This window comes from Colossoma macropomum, unplaced genomic scaffold (genome assembly GCF_904425465.1).
Source record: "Colossoma macropomum unplaced genomic scaffold, Colossoma_macropomum, whole genome shotgun sequence".
NCBI lineage: Eukaryota > Metazoa > Chordata > Actinopteri > Characiformes > Serrasalmidae > Colossoma > Colossoma macropomum.
Window position 1 is genome coordinate 38,958,152 of NW_023494802.1, and position 20,953 is coordinate 38,979,104.

The window sequence follows — 20,953 nt, forward strand, 5'->3', positions numbered from 1 at the left end:
TCAAGGAAAACAGTAATAAGAGTTCAAGGAATGAGTTGAGTGTTTTACCTACAAACTTGATTTCTCACAGATGCTTTATTGCACAGCAACGACAGTGCTGTAAATAGAAAAGTGGAGTCCTACTGAGACTCCAGATGTGATGCACATCCACAGTAACAAAGTAATGATCTTACTCCAGTTTCTCCAGTCTACAGTGTGGATTCTTCAGTCCAGCAGAGAGCAGCTCCACTCCTGAATCCTGCAGGTTATTGTTACTGATGTCCACTTCTCTCAGACTGGAAGAGTTTGAGCTGAGAGCTGAGGCCAGAGCTGCACAGCTTTTCTCTGTGAGATTACACCAACGCAGACTGGGAGAAAAATGATGATACATCAGAACACTGACATCTCACACACACACACACACACACACACACAAATATATCTTCTTGTCTCTTTCTCTCTTTTGCTGCCTGTCTCTCATTTGCTGTCTCTCTCCTCTCTCTTTCACTTTTCTCTTTCTCTGTACTTTTCTCTCTGCTTAATATTTTCTGTCTTTCTCTCTGCCTTATCTTTCTCATTCTACCTCTCTTTCAGTCTTTCTCTGTCTCTGTTTCTTCTTTCTCTCTCTGTTCTAAGGTGTTAATAAGTTATAAATCTGTACAAATCTATGAAAGCATGTATGATCTATTGATAAAGTGATCTACAGTAACCTTTTCCCCATTCTCCCCATTTCTTTTGCATTCTCTTTGTCTCTTTTAATGTCTGTTTAAATGTGCTACTGAGCTATGAAAAAAATTTAGAGCTATGAAAGTGTGAGTGTGTTCTCTAAACACACAGTAAAGTGATTATCTTACTTCAGTTTCTCCAGTTTACAGTGTGGATTCTCCAGTCCAGCAGAGAGCAGCTCCACTCCTGAATCCTGCAGTTTATTGAAACTCAGGTCCAGGTCTCTCAGACTGGAGGAGTTTGAGCTGAGAGCTGAGGACAGAGCTGCACAGCTTTTCTCTGTGAGATTACACTCACACAGCCTGGGAAAGAAATGATGATACATCAAAACACTGACATCCCAGACACACACAATCTCAAAGAAACCTAAAAACACAATTAGAGGAATGATATATCAGTGGGTCATAACTTTATTTAGTTCTAATTAAAGATCTGAAAAGATCAAGATAGGATTTTTTATACTGATCAGTGCTAATCTTCTCTAAGTCTAGGAATGATATTTTGCAACATCTTTTCTCAAATTAGGAAATACTAAAATACTCTAACAAGGTTGATATTCAACTGTTACGTCTATTGCCAAGAAACATGTGCACACAGGTAGAACATAAACACATAGTGAAAATAATGTGAACAATCATGCAAATTACAGTTAACTAGACAAATTCAGCTTAATTGGACATTATTTCTTTGTAAGCTCATCCTACTGATATTATTGCAGGCTTCCTGTATGTTTATCATTTTAGACAAATGATGAAGCAAAGAACTCCCATCTCTGGTGGATCATGCTAAAAGCACATACTTCACAAAGAAAGAGGGTCTGCTTATCCCCATCTCTAAGAATGCTAAAAACCCAAACACTTCAGGAAGAACGCCACAAGAGAAATGTTTGTGTTGATGCCATGTTGTATGAAGGTGTAATTCCCTCTTCCTGTGTTCCATCTTGAACCAAAAGTGAACTCTTGCCTGAAACATATAGATGGCTTTTGATGTTGTGTGATACACCAGTGACATGATAAGGATGTAAAATGAACCTTATGTCCAGTTCTCACAAGACAAGCCAGTGGGAGGTCGAATATCACTCAAAATACCACCCATATTAAAAAGGAACCCAACAACAGTGAGGACCAGATGTGACAGGGACTGGGGCACTGCCTACTTTTTCCTCTGTAAGTCACAACACCTCATGTTGTTCCATAAGTTGAGAACTGTGAGTCTTTTGATCCCTGATCACCAACTTCAGTGATCAGCATCTACTGATTTTCAATTAAACTTTGGCTGATCCCACACAGACTCAGTCTCAGCTGAATCTGCAGACTTTCTGGATTCAAGTGGATACTTGCTGCAATGCCTGGTTACGATAGACAAAAGACTGATGCTATTGCCGAACCTCTCAGTCATTACCCCAAGAATATTATAGTAATTGTACATACATTATTAAAAGCTTTTTCCCTGCTTTTTCTCTCCAATCCTGGCAATGTGATTGTCCTGTTATACTGTGTTATTACATAACCAGGTTTAGTTCTTTAGGTTTGAACTAGTCTTCCATGTTTTGTACCAATAATATCTTAACTACCCCTTTTCAGCATGATTATCTTACTTTGTATTCTCTTGTCTTGTTTCCATAGAGATCTTGCATTAATCTTGTCATTACTTTTACTGGTTGCTTTATTATAAACTCTGTGAATGTTTTACCTATGTATATATCTCTTTGTCACAGACATTTTACTGCTGGAAAGAAGTACTTCTTCAGGTTTTTTTAGATTTATGAATAATTACTACTATTTTTATTGTTAATCTATATTTTTAGGGTGTTAATCATCAAGTCTGACCTTTTTGAGCCTATTTTGTCCTGTTAGACTGGTGCCCTGATTTTTAGAATTATTATTATTAATAATTCCTAATATATTAATTAATAGTAATAAATCACCAATAATCTCAAAATTGACTACTTCAAACAGGTGCTGACAGTAGCTATGACTATGAGAATTTTTTAAGCTTTTACCATTTTTTTTGTTTTACACAGTTATCCAATAGTTTTGTTTTTCTGTGATAGAAACAAGAATGCATTAACATTTCTGAAAGAGAACATTTTTCTTATGCTAAGAAAGTGACAGTGAAGATTAAGTTGACCTGAGTTTTGTTTTATCAAGAAAAACTGTAATCTGAGTTTTTCCCCCCACACTGGATTCCTCAAAGATATTTAAAGTGATGGTTAAATATTTTGTTAATTATGTTTTATCAGTCAATAAAAACTGCAGTAGGAGTACAAAGGGTGAGTTTTGTGTTTTGAATTCCTCACAGATGCTTTACTGCATAGCAATGACAGCACTGTATACAGAAAAGTTGAGTCTGCTTGTTGTGGTGTGGGTCTTATCTGTGTGAAAAAGCTGTTACTGAATTTTAAAATGATGCACAGCAACGGAAGTGTGCGTGTGAGTGTGTATGTTTGTGTGTATGATGTATATTCACAGTGATTTCACCTCAGTGTCTCCAGTTTACAGTGTGGATTCTTCAGTCCAGCAGAGAGCAGTTCCACTCCTGAATCCTGAAGGTCATTCTTACTCAGGTTCAGTTCTCTCAGGCTTGAGACGTTTGAGCTGAGAGCTGAGGACAGAGCTGCACAGCTTTTCTCTGTGAGATTACACTCACACAGCCTGGGAAAGAAATGAAGATACATCAGAACACTGATATCACACACACACAAACTTATCTCAAGTTAGGAAATCCTAAACTACATTCTTTCTCTCTCCCAGTTTCTTCTCTCTCTTTCCATCTTTCTCTCTCTCTGTTTAAAGGTGTTGCTGAGTTATAAAACCATGCAAACCTATGAAATGTGTTTGTGATCTCTATACACACAGTGATAAAATTATGACCTTACCCCAGTGTCTCCAGTTTACAGTGGGGATTCTTCAGTCCAGCAGAGAGCAGCTCCACTCCTGAATCCTGTAGTTTATTATAACTGAGGTCCAGTTCTCTCAGACTTGAGGAGTATGAGCTGAGAGCTGAGGACAGAGCTGCACAGCATTCCTCTGTGAGATTACACAAACGCAGCCTGAGAAATGATACATCAGAACACTGACATCAGACAAACACTTACAGAAATACACACACAGTCTCACAGACTAAAGACACAGTGAGAGAAAAATAATAAAATAATACTCCACTTGGTTGTATTACAGAAACTAAATATTATATATATATATATATATATATATATATATATATATATATATATATATATATATATGTGTGTGTGTGTTTCTTTTCTTATATTTTTATTTTTAGTACTACGAGGGGGCTACGCACCAAAGGTTTTCACTCACCTTCACACCTGTATAAATCTGATGTGACAATAAATATGATTTGATTTGTTACTAAGAAACCAAACATGCACACACAGCTAGGATGTAATCACATAGTGAAAATAATGTAAATAATTATGTAAGTTACAGTTAGCTAGACACATTTCAGCTTCATTGGCCACTGTTTCTTTGTATTCCTATAAACAATGAGTCTTTTTTTTAGTGCAGCAAAAAAATGGAAGCATAAAACAGAATTTATGACACTGTTGGGGTTTATCTTAAAGTTTACACAGTGTTTAGGAAATGCTGATTAGTTGGGAGGTTTCTGTAAAGGTGATAATTATTAGAAAACAGATGTAACTAAATAACAGATTAAGAATTTATCAAAGTGTTAGAACATTAAGTGGATTCTATTCTTGTCTCCTAGTTAGGTGTAGTAGAAACAAATTTCAGTTAAATATACTCCATAACACCCTCCAAACCAAACACTCAAAATATTCAGGAAAAAAAAAACACTTCCTGCTTTTTTCCTACTTTTGAAACAAAGTTGAGAGTGGCTGCAGCGGTTGATGCCAAACTGGAGAACTGTGTATTTGTCAGTAGAGGGGTAGTTATTATTATAATTAATTATGTTTAATCAGTTAATAAAAACTGCAATATGAGTACAAGGGCTGAGTTTTGTGTTTTGAATTCCTCACAGATGCTTTACTGCACAGCAATGACAGCACTGTACCTAGAATAGTGGAGCCCTACTGATTTGTATGGTGTGTGTCTCTTATCTGAGTAAAAAGCTGTTACTGAGTTATAGAAACAAGCAAAGCTTTAGAAGTGTGTGATGAACATCCACAACTGATAAAGTAATTATCTTACTCCAGTTTTTCCAGTTTACAGTGTGGATTCTCCAGTCCAGCAGAGAGCAGCTCCACTCCTGAATCCTGCAGTTTGTTGTTACTGAGGTCCAGGTCTCTCAGACTTGAGGAGTTTGAGTTGAGAACTGAGGACAGAGCTGCACAGCTTTTCAATGTGAGATTACAGCCACACAACCTGGTAGAGAAATGATGGTACATCAGAACAACATCACCCCCCCCACACACACACTAACAATCACAATCACACACTCATACTCACTCACGCACTCAGAATCAGATAATACACACTTAAAAATCCTCCTGATCTCTCTCTGTAGCTCGTTGTATTTATTTCTCTACATATAGTCTCTCTCTCCATTTCTGTCCAAAGATCTGAAAAGTTTCTTTGGAAGAAAAAACAATAATTACATTAATAATCATAAATTTAACAATAATTAATGATAATAATAATAATAGATCAAATAGTATAAAAAAACTAAACAGAGTAGTTTGGAGAAACAAAGTTGTTCGCAAACAAGGCAATACATTTTCTGCTGTATGTTCGTTTGTGCATAGTGTTTTTATGTGTGTAATGTTTGTGTGTGTGTGTGTGTGTGTGTGTGTGCGCGCTACGCTGTGTTTGTGTGGGTCACTCACCATCCATCATATTGTTGCAGGCAGATATATATCGTCCTGCTAAAGCGCTGCTTTCTCTTTTCTCCTAACAGGATGGGCAATTTGCTAAAATCGGGGGTAGATCTTCTCAAATTTTATACATCACATTTTATGCAATTGTTTGAAATTTTTATATTCTGTGACAAAGTGCAGCTCTGTCTTGATGCTGCTGCACTGCTGGCAGATTCTCTGCTCTTTAAGCAGCCAGGATGTCTTATAGCATCCGGTCTGAACAGACATGTTGTCTTTAGCAACTGGACAGCACAGCCAGGCTGCGTTCATTGAGTCTGTACTGTGTTCTTATAGTGGCCGGTCTGTATGGCCAGGCTGCGTTCAGTAAGTCTGTACTGTGTTCTTATAGCGGCCGGTCTGTACGACCAGCCTGTGTTAACTGAGCCTGTACTGTGCAAAATGTAAATAGAAACAAATTTCAATAATGTGCAAATCATTTAAACCCAATATTTCACTGAAAATAGTACAAAGACAACAAATTAAATGTTGAACCTGAAAAATGTTATTGTTTTTTGAAAAATATATGCCCATTTTGAATCTGATGCCAAAAAAGTTGGGACGCGGGCATGTTTACCACTGTGTTTCATCACCTCTTCTTTTGACAACACTCTATAAGCGTTTAGGAACTGAGGAGACAGTCCTAGTTTTGAAAGTGAAGTGTTTTGCCATTTTTGCTTAACATGGGATTTCAGCTGATCATCACTTCAGGGTCTCCTTTATCATATTTTTAATTTTATAATGCAGCAAATGTTTTCAGTGGTGACAGGTCTGGACTGCAGGCAGGTCAGTTTAGCGCCTGGACTCTTTCAATACGGAGCCATGCTTTTAATGTTATTACGTTATTTGATGAAAAGCAAAAGTTTTTTGCTATTTTATGTTGAGAAACGTCATTCTCATTCTTTATTCTGTTAAAAACTTCATGTGTGAGCACCTAAAGATACCGGAGAATAGAGTCAACGAGATCTCCTTTCACAGCGTTCACCGCATTGGTCATAAACGTAACGCATATCCATGACCTATCGTCGCCAAATTCGAACGATATAAACAAAAAGAGCTTGTTCGAAGCAGAGGAAGAGAGCTTAAAGACACTAAATTTGGCCTTAGTGACCAGTTTCCAAAGGAGATTCAAGAAAGAAGAAAAGTCCTGTTCCAGATTAGAAAAGAATACAGAAAAAAAGGAATACGTGCAACAGTCTCAGTAGACAGACTATATCTCGATGGGAAACTATATAGAGACTCAGAAGTTACACCATGGCTGTTTTAAAAGAAAAAAAAAAAATGGTGCTCAGAGACCACGAACTGAATCACTAATCACCCAGTAGTCAATCCTTTCTTTTCTTTCCTACAGTATACATATCACTGATGCTTTTCTGTTTGTTTCTGTGTGCTTGTGTATATATGTTTGTCTTTATAACTGTTCTAGCTGTAATTATTTGTTATCTCACCTTTACAAAGTTGCTATATTTGAAATTAACATACTACTCATCTGGCAATTTTTATAAATATGAGGGCCTCTTAGAATTACGTCTATGGCCTGATATAATGCTAATTGGGATCTGCTGGTGCTTTATTTTAAGTCACTATAATACATTAATATCCAGTCAACCATTATTCACTTTACATGTATATATTAGAACTGGTCATCAGGATCACCCTTTTCATCAGCACTTTAATGATCATATATACAAAAAAGATATTTGGTAATATTCATTGATTATAAAGATTACATTGTGCATCTCTCAATACAATGTCTACCGCAAACATTAAGTTTCTGAGCTGGAACGTACGAGGCATTCATGCACGAATAAAAAGAACTAAAATCATCAACCACCTTCACAAGTTACAAGCAGACATTTGTCTCCTACAAGAAACTCATCTTTTAGAAACTGAACATAAGAAACTTTTAGGGAAATATTTTAACCGTATATATTCATCCTCATTCAATTCTAAAAAAAGAGGAGTTGCTATTTTGGTACACAAAAATGTTCTGTTGATTCACAAAAAAACAATATCTGACACACAAGGACGCTATATCATAATACAAATCACAATCAATAACAAGGATATCACTAATGCACATATATATGGACCAAACACAGATGATCCAGCATTTTATCATGACTTATTTACAATATTATCAGACTTTTCAAATTCATCTTTGGTAATAGGAGGAGACTTTAACACAGTGTTAAATTTAGAACAGGACAGATCAAAATCCAATTCAAAGATTTGGCGCACTACTAAAATACTACAACAATACATGCAGGACTTTGGACTAGGAGACATTTGGAGACTGCAACACCCATCAATTAAAGAATATACTTATTTTTCCCAGGTTCATCGTTCATTCTCTCGCATTGATTTATTTCTTGCCAGTAACTCTATCATACCACATACATCACAATCAACAATCCATCCGATAGTAATCTCTGATCATGCCCCTATTACTTTTAGTTTTAAGGACATAGGAAAAAAAAAACTGCAACAAGGCCAAGATGGCGATTTAATACATCGCTCATCACAGACTTTAGAAGAATTTGATACCTACTTTAAAAGAGAGTGGACATCTTTTATGGAAACCAATGATCTACATGAAACTTCTCCCATACTATTATGGGAAACATCAAAAGCAGTGATGAGAGGGAAAATCATACCATATTCAGTACACAAGAAAAAGAAGGATCAGGAAAAGCAAAGCAGCCTAGAACAACATTTAAAGCAACTCCAGAGCTCATATGCAGAAAATCCCACAGAAAAAATTCTTAAAAACATTAACAAAATTAAAGCCCAGCTAGATACTCTTATAGATCAAAAAACACAATTTTAACTCTCATGACTGAGACAAAACCACTTTGAGCACAATGACAAATCAAGAAAATTCTTAGCAAACCAACTAAAACAAAACTAAGAAAAGCACACAAAACCACTATACAAGACTCATCAGGGAACAGTACTCAAAACCTGAAAATAATAAATGAAACTTTTAAAAATTACTACAAAACCTTATACTCAAAAAATACAGTTACAAAACAATCTGAGATTAACGACTTTCTTGATGATATCACCCTTCCTAGGTTGAATAATGACCAAAGACACTCTTCAGAAGCACCATTAACCGAAGAAGAATTTAGGAAAGCAGTTCTATCAATGCCGAACAATAAATCACCAGGTATGGATGGATTCCCTGCTGAATTCTATAAACATTTCTGGCCAACCATCTCCCCCCTGTTTATAAAGATGGTCGATGAAATAAAAAGAACTTCGTCTATTCCATCCCAAATGAATACGGCACTAATTTCAGTATTACTCAAACCAAATAAAGATTCAACATTATGCTCAAGCTACCATCCAATATCACTAATTAACACAGACTTAAAAATTATAAGTAAGGCCCTTTCAACAAGACTGGAAAAAGTTATATCCAATCTCATCCATCCAGATCAAACAGGCTTTATAAAAGGGAAACAATCATCACATAACACACGTCGTCTTATCAACCTTATTAACTTTACAAAGAAAAGTAATAGAAAAACAATTATCTTATCCTTAGATGCAGAAAAAGCTTTTGATAAAGTAAACTGGGATTTTCTTTTTAGAACATTACATAAATTTGGCTTTAGTACATCATTTATTCACTGGATCCAAATATTATATTCATCACCCATGGCCTCTGTTATAACTAATGACATCACCTCATCAAGCTTTACACTTTCTCGTGGTACTCGACAAGGATGTCCACTCTCACTACTGTTATTCACAATATTTATAGAACCACTAACTGCAGCAATACGTCAGAATGATAAAATCACAGGCATTTCAACTCATAGTATTGATCATAAAATAAGCCTCTATGCAGATGATGTGCTACTATTTCTCCAAGATCCCACTTCATCAATAAAGGAAACCATTAAACTGATTAATAGTTTCTCACATATCAGATTACTCTGTTAACTGGAACAAATCAACAGCGTTACCAATAGGTGACTGGAACTGGAATGCTGCACTCCAAAATTACCCTTTGCAAATTACCACAGAAAGCATTACATATCTAGGTATAAAAGTAACCACCAAGCTTTCAGAGTTATTCAACCTTAATTTTACACCACTTTTAAAACTATAGAAGATGATCTAAATCGCTGGATAAATTTACCAATTTCTCTTATAGGCCGTATTGCAACAATCAAAATAACAGTCTTACCAAAAGTCAATTACCTATTTGCAATGTTGCCAACTGAACCAACTAAAAAATGCTTCCACAATTTAGACAGGTTAACATCAAAATTCTACTGGAGAAATAAGAAACCTAGGATAAAACTCACAATTTTACAAAAAGACAAAAATAAGGGGGGACTAGGTGCACCGAATTTTCAGTTTTATTATTTAGCAAATCAGCTTCACAATTTAGTAAAATGGAGACATACAGATGATGACTGTAACCCCTGGCTTGATGTCGAACGGTCATATTGCAACGAAATATCCATTGCAGATTTACCTTTTCTTAGCAAATCCATAAAATATCATGAATGTTTTAAAAGCATGACAATCTCAACAACATTAAAAGCGTGGTGGGAAATTAATAAACTAACAAATTTTGAAATGACACCTAACATATACACCCATATGGCACAATCCAGATTTTACAATTAACAGACAACCCCTTATATACAAGAAGTGGAAAGACAAAGGCATAAGACATTTAAAACACCTCTTTATGAATAACACATTTAAAAGCTTTCAAGAACTAACTGAAAAATTTGACTTAGAGGAAAATCAATATTTGAAATATTATCAATTAAAAAGTATACTAAAAACCAAAACTAATACTTTTCACAACAGTCTCAGTCCACCCCCCATTACTGAAAATTTAAACCAAATCATCAGCCCGAAGAAAGTTTTATCAAAGTTATATGCTCTCATAGGTACTTTAAATTCAACTTTATCAATACCAACTAATAAATAGGAAAAGGATTTAGATATTAGCACTGATACACAATTCTGGACACAAATCTGTAAAAATATCTTCATTATGAGTAAAAACACAAACATACAATTAATTCAATATAAAACTATTCATAGGACACACATTACGCAATACAAATTGTTTAAAATGGGATTCACCAATTCAAGCATATGTACACAATGTATAACTAACAAAACCGATGACTATTTTCATGCATTCTGGATTTGCACACCAGTTCACTGTTTTTGGGAAAATATAACCTCAAAATTATCTTTATATTTGGGGAGCAGCATTCCAATGTCACCCTCCCTATGCCTCCTAGGAGACCTCTCAGAAGTAGAATCATCAGTCAAAGATACAGTTCCATTACTTAAAGCACTAACTATAGCAAAAAAAACAATACTGCTAAATTGGAAAGATAAAAAAAATATTTCTGTAACACAGTGGACTAATCTATTAACAAAACACCTATCTTGTGAACAAGCATCAGCTGCAAGCCACAACAAAATAGATGCATTTAATCTAAATTTTTCAAACTTACTAAAACTATGTAACATGATATGAGTAGTAGTACCCCGATATTGAAAGATTTTTTTTTCTTTTTCCCCCTTTACATATTTGAGAGTGTGTGAATGTATGCATATGTATATGTATGTACATACATATATACACATTTTATAAGGACATCTTGTATAATGCAACACACCATCAGTGAGTGGTGCTGTGCAGGGGCATGGGATGCTGCGGGGTCCTTAGGGGGCTTCCCCTCCAGACCTGTTTGTCTGCTCTGCCCTACCGCCTTCCTGGACCACCATTACCACCATCCGCCCGCCTCCCGTTACGGCAGAGCTCTGGTGCCTCTTCAGAGAGAGCAAAATCAGCAGCTTTCACTGACAAACACAGAACAAAGGAATCCTGTGCGTAGTGGCCATCTCAGTAAGGCCACATGGGCACTTCAAAGGAATCCTGTGCAAAGTGGGCTTTTAAATAAGACCCAGAAAGTGGCTCTGATGCGATGTTCAGCCTGCGCTGGGAAGCAGGTTGGGGCTGGAGGGGTGGGGGAGAAAGACGAAGAGTACGGAGGGGACAGAGAACGTTTGGTGGGGGGTCCTCAGGGGCACCCTAGCTCTCCCTTTGTTCTGCACAGCAAAGCAATATTGCTTACTTATTATTGCTGTAATAGACTATTGTACTTTATGTACAAAGATGTTGAATGGGTGTGTGTGTATATGTGTATACATATATCTTATTACTTTATTTACTTCGTATACTGCCTGTCTGTCATTATTACTATTATTATCATTGTACTGTCTGTCTGGTATGGGAATAATTTCTTTTTTTCTTTACTTTTGAGTGTGTTTTTTGTGGCTTGTCTTGTCTTAACGTACTTGTCTGTCTCTTGTACAATATATTTTTGCTAATAATAATAATAAAAAAAAAATAGAAAAGTTATTCTTGAATTGTTGCACTATTTGATCGTGCAGTCTGAACCCCTGTCTGGTGAACCCCTCCTCATCTTTACTTTTGAAAAACTCTCTGAGATGCTCTTTATACCCAATCATGTAACTGACCTGTTGCCAATTAACCACAAGGTGTTTTTTAAGCAACTTTTTTGGAACATGTTGCTGGCATCAAATTCAAAATGGGCAAATATTTTTCAAAAAACAATTAAATTACTCAGTTTAACTTTTGATATGTTGTCTTTGTACTATTTTCAATGAAATATAGGGTTGCACATCGTATTTTGTTTTTATTTACATTTTTTCACAGTGTTTTTGAAAATGGGGTCGTAATTTCTAATGTGTGTTTGTCCCATGGGTCAAAATTTTGATTTAAGAGTGGCACCATACTTCACTACCATACAGAGGAGTTTTATTACTGTTCAAAATAATTTGAGCCGATTTTGAATTGTGTGATTTTTCTCTCAGTTCAGTAACTGCTGAATTCAAGTTTCCAGTTGAAATAATCTTCAGTCCTAAACAATTATACTCTTACAGTTGCCTAATTTGTGTAATTTTTTTTGTCCAAAATCTCCATTTTTGAGAATGTTATAACACCTTGATTCTAGATGTCAGAGAAATAACCTGCACTCAGAATCATGTTTGAAAATGGCCAACTACAATTTTTGCTTGTATACTTAATCATTTAATTTATTATGCCATCAGGTCCACTTGCTTTTTCAGGTTTTAGAGAAGATATTTTATTCTCTCTTCTTTCTTTCTGTATGTTTCTCTCTCCCTGTGTATCTCTCTTCTGTCTCTCTGTCAATCCATATCTCTCTATTCTGTCTATTTGTATCGCTATCTCTTCTCTCTCTCTCCATCTCCCTCTGTCTCTCTTTTGCTGTCTGTCTCTCTCTCTCTCATGTGCCTTCTCTCTCTCTCCCTCTGTCACTTTCCTCTTTCTGTTTCTCTCTCATTCTCTGTTACTTTTATCTCTCTCTCTCTGACTTTCTCTCACACGCTAAGTCTAAGAGCATTTTTTTTATTTTTTTCATACATTCCTAAAGGTGCCTTTAAAGGCATTTGGATTTGACGTGATACCCACATGTTATATATCAAAATGTTGAAAAAAATCTCAGCTCTCTCTGTAATGAGGTTCTTTTGACCTCAGTGTAAGAAGATAATTCGGCCCTGAAGCTGAAAAACTGAAGTCCGGTTTTAAAAATGTTTAATGTCTCTTGTGAAAACATAGCTTTACTTATGTGAATCGGATTAAACAAGTGCTTCGTAATTTTCTGAATGTCTACTGGTCAGGTTCATGCAGAATGTAGACGGACACACAAGTTCACCAATTACAGGTGAGAGGCAGACGCCGGACACACGGATCCACCAGTTATACATGGTAAGAGGCAGATGGCTTGAATCTCAATTTGTCTGGATTGGCTCATAATTCCAGATGTGAATCACGTACAGTCTTGCGAAAGGTTGAAATAGACAGGGTTCTCTACAGATTCAGGAACTGTTTGAACCGTTTTTATGCACTATATTATCATGGAGATATTAATAGAAACAGAGAAACAACTAATTTGACGCACCAGTACTTTCGTTGACCCCAGAGGGTTAAAGGTGTTACTGAGTTACAAAACTGTGTAAACCTATGAAAGTGTGTGTGTGTGTGTGTTTCTGTGTGATCTACACAAGGCCAAGTGATGATCTTACTTCAGTATCTCCAGTTTACATTGTGGATTCTTCAGTCCAGCAGAGAGCAGCTCCACTCCTGAATCCTGCAGTTCATTGTCACTCAGGTCCAGCTCTCTCAGACTGGAGGAGTTTGAGCTAAGAGCTGAGGACAGAGCTGCACAGCTTTTCTCTGTGAGATCACAGTTCCACAAACTGGGAGAGAAATGATAATACATCAGTGACATCACACACGTACAGATACACAAAATCTCACAGGAACCTAAACACACAGTGAGAGAAATAATAATACACCCTTAGGTCATATGACAGAAACTTCCAATGTTTAGTTCTAATCAAAGCTCTGATGAGGTCTAGATAATATTTTTGCATATATTTATAGATGCTAAATTTTTCTTAACATTTTTTCTAAAGTTAGGAAATCTCAAACTACTCTATGGAGGATGATATTGAATTTTTATGTCTTTTACCAAGAAACCAAACATGCACACACAACTGGAACGTAAAGACATAAGGATAATAATGTAAAAAAATATATAAATTAGTTAACTACACAAATTTCAGCTTCACTGGCTGTCATTTCTTTGTAAGCTACCTGCCACTAATGCCTGTAAATAATAAGAGTCTGTTTTCAATAAAACAGCTAACAGTAGAAATGGGAACTCCAAACAGAAGTTATGACACTGTAAATGTTTATCCTGAAATTAAGACAGTATTTAGGAAATATTGTCTAGTTAGGATGTTTCTGTAATTAGATAATGAACTTAAGACATGTTATTCTGTACTATCTACCGTAATAAGTTCAGTCCTAACTGAAAGATAAGATTTCAGTGTCTAGATGTTTCAGCTCCAGAATACTGCCATCACATGTCAACAAACACACATACAAACACCAGCACACAGTAATGAATGTCCTGTTTTTCCCAGATCTGATCCAAATACTTTAATACTGAGTAGCCATGTGCTGGTATTTAAAAGTATCCTGATTGCTTAATTTTTTATCATGGATAAGATACCAATAATAATATTTCAATAAAAAGTATATTTTAAATGTATATTTTATATGTTAAATATGTGTTATATGTTACATGTTTGGTTATAAAGATATCATTTAAATATATATATTTTTTAAATAGGGGTACGCATGTGCAATATTTACAATAAAATACTCATGAAAAAATAAAAACATCTGCATCATTGTGCTGTGTATCATTATCGTACAGTACTATTTGCAGTTACGACTGGAGTTGAGAACCCTGCCTACAGCAGCAAAGGGAGAGCAAGGCACTCAAGAAAAGAAAAGAAGTAACAAGAAGAGAATTTAACCTTATTACTTACTTAACAAGGATTTTACAGTTTGTTACTTTATAGATAATATATAATACTAAAAGTAAAAAATAAGATAAAAACAGCATAGTTTAACCTATAAACAGCAGCCTATTCAACCTATAACCAAGGGAATATTTAACGTATAAATGACTGCCTATCCATCCTATATGCGTTATATTAAAACAATGCATTAATTCTGTAAGTATGTCTATATTTAGTTACAAATATATTTAACCTACAAACACCAGCTTATTTAACTTATACACAGGAGACTATTTAACATATTAATACTATATTTAAACAGCATTTAATCTACAAAGAGCACCCTATTTAACCTATAAACTGCAGCCTATTTGACCTAAAAACAGCAGACTATTTAACCTATAAACTACAGCGTATTAACCTATAAACAGCAGTGTATTTAAATGGAATGCTTTTAAAATATCTTTGTTGATTTTTGTCTACATCAAAACTGATTTTAAATTGTAAAACATGTATAGACTTTAAATAGGCTGCTGATTGATCCGGAGTGTATCTAAACCACAAGTGCATCAGTGCATTTGAAAACCTCAAATTCTGCATGTAACTAGGGTTGGGTGGTATGACGGTATTGCTGTACACCACAGTATTTTAAACTGGTGATGGTATTTAAAAATGTGACTCGCCACATTTCTGCTTCACAGCTGCCTTGAAAACTGGGACTTTAAGACATTCGAGCATCCACAATAAGGGAGGGGTGGGAGGGGTATGCGGTTGGAGCTCACTGATTGGTTGTGGGGGTGCTCACTGTTCGAGGCAATAATGCAGAGAGAAAAGTGACAAGGCAAAATGGCTAGCGTTAGCTGTGAATTAAGTGAGCACTGCTGCAGTTTGGCAGCATTTTGGATTCATTCCAAATGAACCTTGATGAACCAGTATGTAAAATCTACCTAATAACAGTCTCAGCCAAAGATGGAAACATGTTGAACATGCATTCTCATCTAAAAACTAAGCATCCTTCAATCGCGGCACAGACATCGCCGACCTCAAAGAGCCATGCAGCCTCCGCTGGAAAAGACCCGACCCACCATCACAACAAACTTTCGTCAAATCCACAAAATACAAAAAAAGACAGTGCACGATGGAAGGCGTGTACATCAGCGGTGACCAAATATCTTGCTAAAGAAATGGTATCATTCCACACCGTGGAAAAAACATCATTTAAAGCCATGATCCAAACACTTGATTGCCAGTATGAGTTGTCTGGAAGGAAATACTTTTCTCAAGCAGCAATTCCAGACTTCGGCAATCGAGTTCAGCAAGAGGTACAAGTGTTGCTATCGAAGGCACACAGCTTTTCATTGACAAGAGACATGTGGTCCTCAGTGAATATGACACCATACATGTCCTTGACAGCCCACTTCATCATACCCGACTGTCTTACAGTCTAAATGTCTTGAAATAACCTTTTTCCCGGAAAGTCACACAGCGACCAGCATCGCTGATGCGCTGGGTGATGTGCTCTGAGAATGGAAACTGGATGAGAAAAAACTTACAGCCATAACTACCGACAACAGAGCTTACATTGTAGCCACTATCAAGCTTCTGCACGGGCTGTGGTGTTTCAGACATAATCTCAACTTGGCCGTTTCCAGCGGACTGAAAGATCAAAAGCAATGAACAGATCGTGCTCTTGGAGTTTGCCGTAACATCACTGCGGCCTTCTGCCACGGCTGGCACAGAAAGAGAGAACTGAAAAAGAAGCAAGTGGACTTCCTCAGCGCAGCCTGATAGGCGTAACAGTTCATTCTGTGCAGACCCATTCCATACTGCTGTAGTTCATCTAGGCCTACATAGAAAAAAATGCACTTTTTACAAGTCTACTGTTTCTAATCAGTTGGTCAATCAATCAAACTTAATTTAATCTCTGAAGTAGGAAGTACAGTGTGGTTGAAAAGGAATACTAGCATAGCTAGATAGCGATTTATGTTAGAACACTTTACATAAACTGTAACATAGAAGAAAGATTTTAAAAACAGGGAAATACAGAATTAATAAGCACATAAGCAAATAAAACAAATCAGACATTCTAAATAAATGAAAAGTCAAATTAAACCAATTAATAAAAACAAAATCTTAAAATAATTGATTAAGACATGACATAAAAATACAATTTTAAATCAGAATAATAAATAAGACAAAGTAAAATGACAAATTATGAATATGAAATATGATTTTTAAATCGCAAAAATGAACAAAAAATAATATAATGCAAGATAAACTAGTACTACGCCAGTTAAAATGAAACAAATTAAATGATAAATTAATTAATGAATTAACACAAACAATATTTTTGAGCCTATTTTTACTTTTTTATGTAAAATGTTTTATAAATCCATTGTATCCTAGTGCAATGGCCTAGCTTATTTTTAATAATTGTTATAAGACTCGTTTTCAGGCCGTAATTTATTATTATGAATACCAAGAGATCATTTTATTATAAATTTGACAGTACTGTGCTACAGGTTGGGGCTCCAAGCAGGTGATGATTGAGTGGATCCTTGAACAGTCACAAGCTATCCATCACGTTCTATCTGACGAAAGACGAAGCAGTATCTCCCTGAGATGGCAAGACACAGAGGTTCTACAGGCTATCAGTGCTGCACTGAAGCCAGTTAGTGCATTTACTGATATTTTGTCTGGAGAATATTGTGTGTCCAGCTCATCTGTACTCCCCATACTTATGCTGTGCAATGAAGACATGCTGGCTTCCGCAGACGGCGACGTGCTGCTAATGAAGCCATAAAAGCTGGGATCATGGGAGGCCAAATATAAAAATGACAACGTCCAAAACTCGCCGCTCAGGTGTACCTTTCTCGACCCTCGATACGGTGGTGGATATGAAACGGGCGATGCTTCCTTGGCTGAAGACTTGGTTAGAGGGAGAAATCTTGGAGATGTGATGGGAACCAGTGGAAGAGCAGGAAGAGAAAGGACAGGAGGGAAATAGACAGTCTGGACCGTCCAAAAAAAAGTAACTTTGGCCAGCCCTCCTACAGAAAACAGCAGCAGCCAGTGGACTCAAAACATCTGCAGGAGTCAAGCAGCATCTAAGCTTTCTGCTTATTGTAGTGAGCCTATAATCCACAGAGATGAAGACCAGCTTATTTGATGGAAAACCAATGAAACCCGCTTCTCAATGATGTCGAATTTTGGCCAGAAAACAGCTGTGCGCTTGTGCCACGAGTGCACCATCAAAGCGGTTATTCAGCACAGCAGGCAGCATTGTTAGCCCAGCTCCCAACTTGCACAAGCCTGACAAAGTAACCCAATTAGTTTTTCTGGCAAAAAATGGTCAGTGAGAGATTCTGAAGGCTAAAATAATTAATTCAGAACCATCAGCCAACTGTGTTGCACACTGTGGAATTAGACCTCCGCATTTAACCCATCCATGCACACTAGTGAACACACACACTAGGGGGCAGTGAGCACACTTGCCCGGAGCAGTGGGCAGCACTGTCTACGGCACCCGGGGAGCAATTGGGGGTTAGGTGCATTGCTCAAGGGCACTTCAGTCATGGACTGTCAGCTGAGGGGATCGAACCGGCGACCTTCAGGTCGCAGGGCTGGTTCCCTAACCTCCAGCCCACGACTGCCCCCCCAGGCTAAATGTTGTGTTTATGTTTACAAGTGTGTGTATTTACACACACATGCACACTCTTTAAGCTTCTTCATCCTTCTGGGTCACGGTGGGAGCTGAAGCCTATCCCAGCGGTCATTAGGTGGAAGATAGGAAACACCCTGGACAGGTCGCTAGTCCATCACAGGACAGACAGACAGACATATGTATATTTACACTTATGTGTAAAGTATTAATTATATTTCAGATTGGATAATAAGCAATGAAATTTCACCTTCTCATTTAACCCATCCGCGCAGTGAAACACCACATACACACTAGTGAACACACACACTATGGGAAAGTGAGTACACTTGCCCTATCCACTGCGCCCGGGGAGGAGTTGTGGGTTAGGTGCCTTACTCAAGGCATGTCCTATCAGCTAAGAGGATCGAAACGGTGACCTTCCAGTCACAAGACTGGTTCCCTAACCTCCAGCCCATGACTGCCCTAAAGTATGGAGATGCAGGGGATTGAACTCTGGACCTCATACATTAAAAGCATGCGCTCTACCACTGAGCTATATTTCAGCATGATACCATTTCAATTCATTTAAATGAGAGGAAAAAAAGAAGCACATTTGCAGTTCAGCACCCAATAAATGCTAAATTTACTACAACGATAGCTAAATGTTAAGCAGTGCTAACCAGGACAGCAGAATGGAGATCATTATGCTGCCAGCGCTAGCTTAGCTAACAGGCTAACAGCTCCACAGAACGGGCTTGATTCTGGCTAAATGATGCTCAACTGACACGAGTTCAGAGGATAAAGACCCAAATCTGAGCGAGTGAAGTCGGTGACTGGTGTTGGTGACAGTGAACCATCCTGTGGCGTGTTGAGCTGTTAGCCTCTTCACTAAGCTAGCACTAGCATCATAAACAGCTCCACTTTACTGTCCTAGTGCTGTTAACACTGCAGTTGTTTTCATTAGATTGATGGTTTAGCAGTTACTGAGTGTTGAATATTTCCCTGGAAGCTAATGTTCAGTTTCTGTTCTGCTCCATTCCACTGTGTAATGCAGTGGTACCCCACCCTGGTTCTGTAGGACCATCAGTTGTGCACATTTTTGTTTTTTCCTGCCAAAACACACGTCAACTCAGGAAGGGCATGTTAATTAATAGGAGTGTTGGGAGCAGGGCAAACACTCAAATGTGCAGGGCAGGGAGTCCTCCAAGACCAGGGTTGGGAACCACTGTTCTATAAATCTCCACATTACTGTTATATTCTCTACATAAACACTTGAGTGTTTACCTGCTATATCATACCTGATGAGCTTCATAATGAGCTGACTGAGTTTGTTTAGGTGGGACTATGAGTGAGGAACACTGTCCTAAAATGCAAACTATCCTTACCTCAAAGCTCCCTTTCTGCATGATATAGTTTTACCCATTGACTCTTCACTCTTCATGGACTCACAGTTAGTTTCAGGTGAGTTTGACGTCTCTCTATGAATTAGACTAAAACAAAACAGTGGGGAAAATGCTGTTATTAAAATCATACATGTTTTATTCATGTAACACATGTCCACATGTACCCCATGTTACCCTTTTTTCATTTCACTTTTTGTTTTAATAATATTATATACAGTTTTATGAGAGGAGCTAGGACCCTGGAGAACCTGGAGAGATTCTTTATTGAGGTCTTAGATTGTTTGCTCTGTGTTCTTCATCATCATCAAGCATTATCAGAGACTATTTGCTGCTGTGTAGTAAGTACAAGAATGCATATAATTGACACATGAATTTGTTAAAAAATATACTTATTTAATTTCAGTTTTTTAGACTATAATTTACTCCAATTAAAAGTTAGATTTTTAAAAATATTTTCAGTGTGACGCTGAGCTGATTCACCACAAAGACATATTTATGACAATTTTACCCATCTTTACCATGGATGTGAATAACATCAGAGCTCACTGTATATCATATATATATATATATTATATATATATTATTATATATATATATATATATATATCTCACAGACAATTAGGTTGATCGGCAACAGATCAGTAACACGATTGGGTGTAAAAGAGCATCTCAGAGAAGTCTTTCATTCAGAAGATGGGGGGGTGGGGGTCACCACTCTGTGAAAGACTGAGCGGTTTGGTCTTGTTTAAAGGCACAGTGTCTGTATTTATCAGTGATCGTCAGCTGGGACTGAAGCTCTTGGTCCAAAGCCCAGTTCTCTGACTGCTGAGCTACTTTATTAACTGAAACCACTTCATCAGCACATCTGTGCTCACAGTGTCACACTATTCTCTCACCTCTGGTCTTTCTCTGTGTGTTCTTCTCCAGAGGAACTCATTTTGGAGCTCATCTCTC

At 37.0% G+C, this 20,953-nt stretch overlaps 1 protein-coding gene across 1 annotated transcript in view; it reads right to left on the reverse strand.

Annotated features, from left to right (window-relative positions):
* Positions 1-20,953, reverse strand: part of LOC118822254 (NACHT, LRR and PYD domains-containing protein 12-like) — a 69,486-nt gene that overhangs the window by 8,252 nt on the left and 40,281 nt on the right. The window contains exons 10-15 of the mRNA XM_036591199.1: positions 13,664-13,837; positions 4,878-5,051; positions 3,584-3,757; positions 3,186-3,359; positions 834-1,007; positions 174-347 (exon numbers count right to left, since the gene is read on the reverse strand). Of these exons, the coding sequence (XP_036447092.1) occupies positions 174-347; positions 834-1,007; positions 3,186-3,359; positions 3,584-3,757; positions 4,878-5,051; positions 13,664-13,837 (1,044 nt within the window). The remainder of the gene's footprint in view (positions 1-173; positions 348-833; positions 1,008-3,185; positions 3,360-3,583; positions 3,758-4,877; positions 5,052-13,663; positions 13,838-20,953) is intronic.